The 10,906-nt window shown below is 25.8% G+C and overlaps 1 protein-coding gene across 1 annotated transcript; it reads left to right on the forward strand.

Annotated features, from left to right (window-relative positions):
* The first annotated feature begins 1,421 nt into the window (after window positions 1-1,421).
* Window positions 1,422-3,066, forward strand: LOC107489938 (alkane hydroxylase MAH1-like). Its single transcript, XM_016110699.3, has one exon. The coding sequence runs from the start codon at window positions 1,422-1,424 to the stop codon at window positions 2,973-2,975; it is 1,554 nt and encodes a 517-aa protein (XP_015966185.1). The 3' UTR covers window positions 2,976-3,066.
* Window positions 3,067-10,906: the final 7,840 nt, after the last annotated feature.

Below are 10,906 nucleotides of genomic sequence, written 5' to 3' on the forward strand. Positions count from 1 at the left end.
ATACATATATTCCATTGGCTCCCTATACTTTCACCGTTAATTATTTAACATGCATCAATATCAATGAAAACATTAAAAACTTAACAATTGGAACCAAGAACTAATTTGTTCATGGTTTGCAAATTGCAACTTGACATACTATAATAATAAAATAATGATTAAAAAAATTAAAGTAAAAATAAGAAATTAAAATAATTCAGGCATGTAATAATTTGAAGGATTAAAATAAAAAACTTTGCTGTTTTTTATTCCCCTAAATTATAGTCCCAATCTTTTAAGCTACTGGTTGAAAATTCTCATTCATTCAATTTTAATTATATTAGTAAAATTTAAAATGTATTCCCCTATATAATAATGTAAATCATCGAAACAAAAACAAACTAACATCATAAAATTATTCAACATAAATCAATAATATATACCCACAAAAATCTTTCAAATATATTCTACTACGAAAATTCCAATAATATTTAAATACAACAAACATATGAACGAACAATTAACCAAGAATATTAGATACATATACAAGTGGACAATATAAAAAGCCAAACAAACCCCAATCATAATGTCCACGGTCCTCTGAAAGAAGACACATCTTGAAGTATTTCACGTGTTTGGGCAAATATTATTATCACATCCCAAATTTTTGGCAATATATTTTCATATCATACATTAATTTGATAATAATAGCAATATATATTAATATGTACCTTTTGTGTTTTTTTCTTCAATCTGGTGTATTCACCAGCCTGTAGTTCTGGACACTTGACTGGATGTATAGTGAAAATCACAATGTTTTGGGACCTAGCTACATATATAGCTTTACATCAATTATTAATTTATTATTGTGTACAATTTTGCCTTTCTCTTAGAAAAGACAAATAGAAAAGACATTAAAAAATCTTAAAATATTATAAAAGAAAATGCTTGTATGGAGACACACAAATTAAATTATAATCATCATTAATCATTGTCAGAAGTTTGTTAATGTTAGGAGAAAAAAATTTAAAATTATTTTATTTAACTCAGCATTTTATGTATATAATATTTATAATTACACATTTATTATATTTATAATTATTTAATTATTTCAACTGCAATTAATAAATATAAAATAAAATAAACAATAATTAAAAAAATACAAAATAAAATAATTTAAAACTGTATGTTTTCGATTAATTTTCTATTATCTTCTAAACAGTTTTGAAATTTTTATTATAATATAGAATATATAAAGCAGCACTTTCCACTTAATACCATAAAAATGAATTTTTGATATATTATATATTATTATTTAATTATTTCTTATGGAATAATTCATCACCCATAATGTGGAAAGTGGATGCCAAAATAGGACTACTGTATATATAATGCCATAATACATACATATCAATAGAATAAGAAATTAAACCATATACACTATGGCCATCTTTCTCTATGTATCAATAATTGTATCATCATTTTGCTACATATATTATTTCTTCCATAGGAGATTATGTAAGACTCCTCTCCTAATAGATTGGCCTATCCTTGGCATGTTACCAAAAGTGTTGTGGAACTTGTATCGGATACATGATTTCGTAACCGATATTTTGAAACAACAAGGGAGAACCGGTGAATTCATGGGACCTTGGTTCACCAACATGAACTATTTGGTCACTAGTGACCCCATGAATGTTCATCACATAATGAGCAAGAGTTTTGACAACTATGTCAAGGGTTCTGAATTTCGTGACATCTTCCAAATTTTTGGAGATGGTATTTTTACCACGGATTCGGAGACTTGGAGGTACCATAGATCTTTGCTTCTTTCTTTGGTTAAGAATAGAAGCTTCGAGATCTTTCTAGAGAAAACGATTCAGAAGAAGGTGGAAGCTAGCTTGATTCCTGTATTAGAACACGTGCTACAACAACGTGTTGAGGTTGATCTACAAGACATCTTCAATCGCTTCACATTCGACAACATTTGCAACATTGTTTTAGGGTATGATCCTAATTGTCTTTCTATTGAGTTCCCTGAAGTTGCATGTGAGAAGGCTTTTAATGAAGCTGAAGAGTCGTTATTCTATAGGCATGCTGTTCCAAAGAGTGTTTGGAAGCTTCTAGAAAGGCTTCAAATAGGTCAAGAGAGAAAGATGAGTGAAGCTTGTAAGGTGTTTGACCAATTCATATACTCATGCATAGCATCAAAGAGAGAAGAGATAAGCAAGTACAACAAAAGTAGTCAAATAGATGAAGCTCAACTTGACTTGCTTAGTGCTTTGATGATGATGAGAGAACAAGAACAAGAAAAGGGTCAAAGTCAAACATTATTAGTCAATGATGACAAGTTTTTAAGAGACTCAGCTTTTAATCTTTTTGTGGCTGGAAGAGATACCATAACTTCAGCTCTTACTTGGTTCTTTTGGCTTGTTGCTACGCACCCATTAGTTGAAACCAAAATTCTTGATGAAATCAAAGAAAATTTTGGATCAAATAATGATGAAATGAAGCACAAAGTTTTAGGCATAGAAGAGGTGAAAAAGCTAGTTTATCTCCATGGTGCTCTATGTGAATCTTTGAGGCTATTTCCTCCTATTCCTTTTGAGAGGAAGCAACCAATCAAAAGTGACATACTCCCAAGTGGACATCATGTGAATCCAAATACAATGATCTTACTTTCTTTGTATGCAATGGGAAGATATGAAGAGATATGGGGAAAAGATTGCTTGGAGTTCAAGCCAGAGAGATGGATATCTGAAAAAGGAGGAATAATTCATGTGCCTTCTTACAAGTTTATTAGTTTTAATGCGGGGCCAAGAACTTGCTTGGGAAAAGACTTGTCTTTTATGCAAATTAAGATGGTGGCAGCTTCCATTTTGTGCAATTATCATATTCATGTGGTGGAAGGTCATCAAGCTATCCCAAGTCATTCAATTGTGCTTCTAATGAAGGATGGTTTGAGGGTTAGGATAACCAAAAGAGAAGGCTTTTAATTATTTCAAATGTATGAAGTGTGGTAATTATAAAGCTATAATACACACAAGTAGATGGATCACTTAATAATTTTAGAAAATATGCAAGTGTGGTGGGTATATATACATATATTTGGTGTGAAGAAATAATGGAAATAAATGTTTTTTATTGTTTCAAGAATTATTTTATTTTATAAATAAATCTTACATTATTTATCAGAGAATCAGATTTTATTTTGTTTAGTTATTCGTGATAGAAATATATAATTGTGTTTTTTTATATTAACTTAAGTTTCTAATAAGATAAGTGGTTCATGATATAATATTAAATTAAAGTTTGTCCCTATAATTTAAAAACTTAGAGGTTGATCCTTATTAACAAAAAATTTTTTAGTTTAACACAAATATAAAAGAAGTTTATGTAAATTTTGAATTTAAATTTTCTAAAGTGAAGAGATTAATAAAGTGAGGATTTAATTACTATGTGTAACACCCTAATTTTTAACACGTCAATCGTACCAAAAGCAAGGCATTACTGACCTGTTTTCCTTATTTACTATTTCATATTGAGCCTTTAGTTTAATACCGCGTTTCGATTTTTAAGAAAATGCCGGAAAATATTGTTTCTCATTAATCAAAATAATTCATCAAAGAACACACAGGTAATAGTAATCACTTAATTAGTAATAATGATAAATATTATACAAAAGAATTCAAAAGAAATTCAGATACAATTCCTATCTTTTGGTATAAAATAAAACAAGGCCACTCAGATAAAAACGTCTAAAACATCTTTTTTTAAAAATATTTCTATGTTGTGTTTTAATTTGTTTCTATATAATTTATTCGGTGTTCCTTATCACATATTATTAAATTTCTCAAAAGATTTTCTTTCCAAAAATAATAAAAAATATTTAATTTGGACTAAAACAAAAAAAGTGATAGATTAACTATTAATTTTTTTAAAAGATTATTTATATAAAAAAATATATCACATTCATCAAAAAATATATATAACAAGCTCAAGCCTCTTAAAATTTTTATAAATTAAAAAATAATTAATTTATATTCGTACAATATATAAAATAATTACTATATTGTTATTATATTATAGATTAAGATTCACTAATTTAATTTTTTTTTATTTTTAATATAAGCATTAGAAATAAATAAAATTTGTATAACTAAATGTAGTGTAACAAAATATATATGAAATTAATTAGTTCTTAAAAAATTCTAAGAAAAATAGTTTCTTTCATTTTAGTAAAATAACTATTTATTAAAGTAGACAAATTAATTATTTTCTTCTCATATACAGTTTTTTTAAGACATAAAAGTAATTAATTAGGACATTGGTTAAGATAATTAAAGTCACAATTTTATTAAATTTTTAATTTAAAGAAAAATCCTAGTTAATTTTGGTATAGAAATTTTGAATTTGAAAACATTGATAAAAATTATGTTGAATTTTTATTTATTTTATTCTCATTTAAATTAATCACTACATAAGTTAAAGTTCTGTTTTGAAGTTATATTCGAGTTTTAATCTGATTTTTAAAGTTTCAATTTACTTAGTTTGATTTTTTAACTTAGGTATCCGTGACTCATATTAGGGTTTTAAGTGTTTAGTTGAAAAAAAATAAGATAAAAAAATTTCAATTGTCACATCAAATAGTCGCTAGAATGTATAATGTAGCAGTCGTTAGTGTCGTTAACGAATTTTGTGAGGCAGTAACAAAAATAAGATTAGGAACCAATGTGAGTCATAACTATTAAGTTGGGAGACTAAATTGAGTAAATCGAAATTTTTGAAATTAGATTGAAACATAGTTGTTAGAACCGAACTAGTGATCGAACCGGTCAAACTATCGGTTCACTGGTTTATTGATTTAACCGATAAATTACTTGTTAAACCGATAAAACCAGTCTCACGTAAATATAAATATAAAATAGTTAAAAACTTAAAATTAAAATTTGAAATACATATCTTCACTAACATTTTATGAAGAATCAAGTCTCAACTTCTAAAAATAACTAATATAAAAAACCATAAAATTTTAATACTACAATAGTATCTTATTTTGACACAATAAAAAAATAATTAATTCACAAAATTTATCATCTAACTATAATATCAGTAGAGTTTAACACTAACATCAAAACAAATAACCTTAATCACAATACTAGTAATAAAATAGATCAAGTAAATTAATAAATTTTTAGTGAAATTTATATTTATATTAATAATTGTATATAATTAAAATATAATTAATTTTAAAAATAGAAAAAACAAAAATTAAATTAAATTAGATATTTATGTATACTATATAATTAGTATTTGTCAAATATATTACTAAGAAGTGCAATAGTTAAGTGGCAAGTAGAGGTTGCTCTTACTTCAAGGTTCTTGGTTCGAGACCTTGTGGAGACATTTTAAAAAAATTTTCAAGCAGACCAGTTTGGTTAGATCGGTTTGCACCGGTTCTTAACGGTTCACACCGGTTTTATTCTTTAAACGGTCCAAGGAGTAAACCGATCTAGTATGGTTTACTAGTTTTTCGGTCGGATTGAAAAATTTCAGAGACCAATAAGTATTATCTCTTTGTTGACAATTAAGTTGTTTTAATAGTAATTAAGATCTAATAATGGTTTATAATAAAAGAAGCATTCTTTTGCAACAATGAACCTATAGTAGTAGTTAGGGGTGTTCATAGATTAGATCATATCCATATAAATCTACAGTATTTATCCGTATTTGATATGTAATTTAAGGATATGATCTGATCTATAAGAATGATCGGATTGAATTGAATCGGATCCACACTCTAATCAGATAGAAGTAAATATGTTTAAAAAAGTAAACAAAAAAATTTATTGACTTTTTTATAAAAAAATATTTTTTAATATTTTTTGTTTTATTGATATATTTGATATCTGATCCAAACATAAAAAGTGTGAATATCGAATTTGATCTAATAAGTTTACTGCGGATTGAATCAAAATTTCAGCCATATCCCATCTGTAAACACCCCTAGCAATAATAACTAAAAAATTATAATGATTATATTTTTAACTAAGAGGAAGTGCAAAAAAAAAGTACTAAATACAAGAATATTTAATCAAATACTAAAAGAAAATTTTACTTTAAAACAGTTTGACTTTTTTTGCTATTTTCTTTAAAAAAATTTGACTTTTTTTGCTCATATATATATATATAATTCTTTTAATATTCAGATCCTTTAACAAGACAAGATTACCATTCTACCCTTAGTTTTAAAATGCCAAAAATGTCCTCTTGAACACATATCATAAGATGGGCGTCCCTACATCGTTTTTATCCCCAACGTTTAGGGTAAGTCTCAAAGTTGTCCCTAACGTTTAAATCATCCTATTTAAATCCCTAACGTTTCAAAATTGATTCAATGTTGTCCTGCCGTTAGGATTCTGTTAACGGAATTGATGGCAAGATAAAATTGAGACAATTTTGAAACATTAGAGACTTAAATAGGACGAACACGTTAGGGACAAAAACGATATATAAAAATAAATTTTATTTTTATTTTTTAATAATATTAATTTTTTACCGTATATCATTATTCAATTATTTTTTAATCATATATAAATAAATTACTCTTAATAAGACTTTTTTTGTGTTATTCAATTATCTTTTTAAAAAAATCATTAATTATTAAAATAATTAAACTTTTCACAACAAAAATAATAAAAAAAATTATGAACGAAAATCATCCTGATAATTTTTTGTATTTTTATTCATATTTTAATATAAACATAAATATAATTTAATTATATTATTTATGAAATGTGACTATAGATGTAGATAAAATTTAGTTATATTACTTTTATATAGTTTCATTATATTGTATTGCTTATAAAGTTAGATTAAAATTATGACAATAGAATTGTTCTTGTATTTTTATATGTGTGACTAATTGGTGGTGTTAAAACATTAATCTTAATTATAAACAAGGTTTATAATTTAAAAAATCAAAGACTCAATTAAAAAGATACGAAAAAAATAATGTTAAAATATTCTAACTCTTTAAAATAAAAATATTCAAAATTCAATTAAAAATTATTTAAAATTTAAACTCAATAAAAATTTGTATTCAATGTGTTTTGTATTAAATATATTTAATAACCTATTATATCATATTGGTTGAAATTAGTTTTTATAATGTTAATTTTCTAATAACACTCTATTAGAAAGAAATTATTTTTTTCAGATTAGTCCAAATTAAATATTTTTTATTATTTTTGGAAAGAAAATCTTTTGAGGAATTTAATAATATGTGATGAGGAACACCGAATAAATTATACAGAAACCAATTAAAACACAATATAGAAACATCTTTAAAAAAAGACATTTTAGGCGTCTTTATCTGAATGGCCTCCAAAATAAAATCTTAAATAAGAAAGACGAGGGAATTCTATGAAAATAACTCAACACATAAACTTAACTTAAATAAAACTCCTAATCGCCTGCGGCTTCAAACTGAATGGTCATTATTAAATAGTAAATAAGGAAAACAGGTCGATCAGTAATGTCTTACTTTTGGTACGATCATGACGTGTTGAAAATTAGGGTATTACACTATGTATTCTTAATTAATTTTTATCATATGTGAGTCTTATTATCTTAATTTAAAAGTGATTAATTTTTTACTTTATCATTTTACTAATTTTTTCGTTCTTGAGGAGTTTGATCTGCAAATTTCATCCAAACTCAAAATAAAATAAATTGGAAGTTAGGACTGAATTAGTTTTAATTTAAAACTTTAAAAAATATTAAGGATATAAAAATATTTTATATTCTAAAGCGGCTAGAAATAAACGCGAATCGAATCGGATATGACAAAAATTTTTATTCGATTCGCACTAAAATAATCAGATTGGTTCGGATCTCAAATATATCCACAAATATAAAAATATTTTAAAAAGTTTATTGTTATTAAAAAAATATCAATAAGTCTATTTTTTTCACTTTTTAAACATGTTTACTCTTAAAATATTATTAAACACTTCTTAAATAATAAAAATTAAATAATACACCATATATGATAATTATTAGATGAAATAAAATATAAAAAGAATATTTACTTGTTTATTTATTTATTTTTGCGGATCTGCAGATATACGAATACCTACATGAAATCTGCATCCGATCCTATTAGTATACGGATCGAATCAATATCCATAATTTTTCGGATCAGATTCGAATAAATATCGTGGATATCCAGATCGAATTCGATCCATAAATACTCCTAACTATCTTGTCATGTGGCTACATTTACTAAACTTAAAGATGGGCTAAATTAGGAGAAATAAGGGAAGGTTTTATGTAGCTGTTTTTTTTTTTTATGTTTACTTAATAAAAAAGATGGTCTTCAAATTGAATTTTAGTATTATGCACTATAACATAAAAAAAATAGAAAGCAGATTAAAAATATAAAAGCCCCAACATGATCAATGTATAGTTACGTAGCTACATATTTATGGATACTAATGCAAGTTGTGGGTCCAACACCAAAGCCAATCTGTAGTCAGTACTACAATGTCATACTTCATATAGTCTTGAGAAGTAGAACCAAAAGGACCATCTATACATAATTTTGAACAATAAACTGATCTCTTTACGGTATAATGAAAATATATCACATTCTTGAAGTCCATTCTCAGCTTGAAATTAATATGACTTTATAATTTTTACAATTGAGTAAAAAAATATACACATGAAAATATAAAAATAAAAAGTACGAAAACAGAAAGAACAATGCTCATCAACACTATGTAAGCAAGCACCTTGACAATAATATGACATAAGGTAGATATCTAACCAAAAGAAAATTTTGAGAAAGACAAAGAATACAGTGTTAATATAGAAGTGTGTTCAAAGTCAACCCTAAACAAATTAATCTTTTCTTAATGAAAAAGTCACTAAATTTTTTTCCAGAAAAACCATAGTGTTTCTTCAAAATCATTGGAGTTTGTGGCACATTTAGTTAGAAAATTACACCAAATTTTCTTCAAAATCCTAATAATAGCTATTGTTCAAATATAGATTTTCTTGTTTTAAGGGGCAAAGCAAATTTTCATAAAAAATTACTTAATAGATACTTCCAAGGAACACCAAAATGTAGGAATAATTCAGGAAATGGAATGCCTACTACTTTTACATTTTACCTCGCCTATGTATTTGCTTTTAAAGGCTGGAAGTGATTTCAAAGTGACTTTCAATTAACCAATCTATATATTTCTTCACATCTTCTACCCACTCCCATTCTATCTTCTTCAACAGACACAACTTGGATGTCATCTACTTCTAGAATTTAAACGGAAAAATTTTAGAAAATCAAAAGACAATAATAAACCCGAGAATGAAATTATTTTGGCAGGCATATTAATACCAAAAATGGTGATATATCAGAAATAGATGCATTACATTGATCATAATAAACATCTTATATCCTAGTTCGATATGTACTGATCTAGATGATTAAAATGGAGATTCAAGTCCAAAAGCATTTATAAGTTTATGAGGACTCTCAAGCCATCATGAGCAAGCTGCCCTGGAATTTTCTCTCTAATCCCTAAAATAGAGGATTCAATTGTATCAATTGCTAAAATTCACAACATATCTTATGGTACAAAGATAGATCTTCATCGTAGGTCTCCCATGACGATGATTTGTGAATGATTTTTTTATCACTACCTTTAAATCATGAACTTTTACCTTCATGAAAGGTAAAATGATACAATCAATTTCTTGGTACAACTAAAAAATACTTAAGAGATTTAAAATTTGGAATTACAGAGCAAAACATTTAGAAATTTGAAATCCTCTTAAGAATAGATATAAGGGTTATCTACTTTAAATTTACGTGAGATGTAAAAAAAGAGCAGGCTAAGAACCAAATTAGCTGCTAGAGAAAAATTGATAAAAAAATTTATATAGCTTAAACAAAAATGAGCATGCATATTAATTAAAAGTTTTCAAAATACAAACTCTAAAATCACAATGAAACTATCTCATCAAAGCATCATATGGTTAAGCCGCAAACAAAAAATTAACTGCTCCATGTTTATCAAAATTCAATTTAATTAAACCAAAATCTTTTCTAGTTTTTATCAATTCTTTTAAATTATGAAACATATATTTTTCAAGTTGATTGAATGACAGAAAAATGTCGACAATTGAGATTTTAATAAAAAGAAATGCATTATACTTAAAAGAATGTTAAAATCCAGTAAAAGTCTCGGAAAGAATTGCATACACCTTCCTCAAACCACTCTAATCCATCAAATATAAAGTCTAAAAAAATTAATAAAAATAGAAGCACTTTTGTTCAATTAATAGATAATGAGAAATAAATATTAATATTCTACGGTAAATGCAATACCTTTAAAGAGTAATAAAATAAGTTTTAAGAAACCAATTTATAAATAAAGTAGATTTTTTTTTAATAAAATTTACTTGAACGAAGTCATAACATATAAATATATGAAGACAAAAAAATTATTTTATAGAAGATCATACTAACCGTCTCATTTACTTAATTCCATTGGCAACAATGAAATAGTCTATAGTTTCCAAATCTATGAGAAGTTACCACTCCCCAAAGTACTTCTTTTGATCAAGGCAAAAAATTAAACTTTATATCTTCCTCTGTTCCCTTGTTGAAATTGTGTCAAATTAATTAGTTACATATATATATGAAGAACAAAATTACGGTAGATACGGCGGCAACACTAATAATATAACTATATAACTAGGATGGCTACAAATATTAATGTGCGGTAAGAAAAGTTTAGAAAATATGTGAAGTGACATGTATAAATTAAATTAAATATATATAAATATGTAGTGCTAATTTTTAATGTGAACAAAAAATTTTGCAAAACCTAATCTAATTCCAAAATCTCAGCTTTAAAAA

This window comes from Arachis duranensis, chromosome 5 (genome assembly GCF_000817695.3).
Source record: "Arachis duranensis cultivar V14167 chromosome 5, aradu.V14167.gnm2.J7QH, whole genome shotgun sequence".
Lineage (NCBI taxonomy): Eukaryota > Viridiplantae > Streptophyta > Magnoliopsida > Fabales > Fabaceae > Arachis > Arachis duranensis.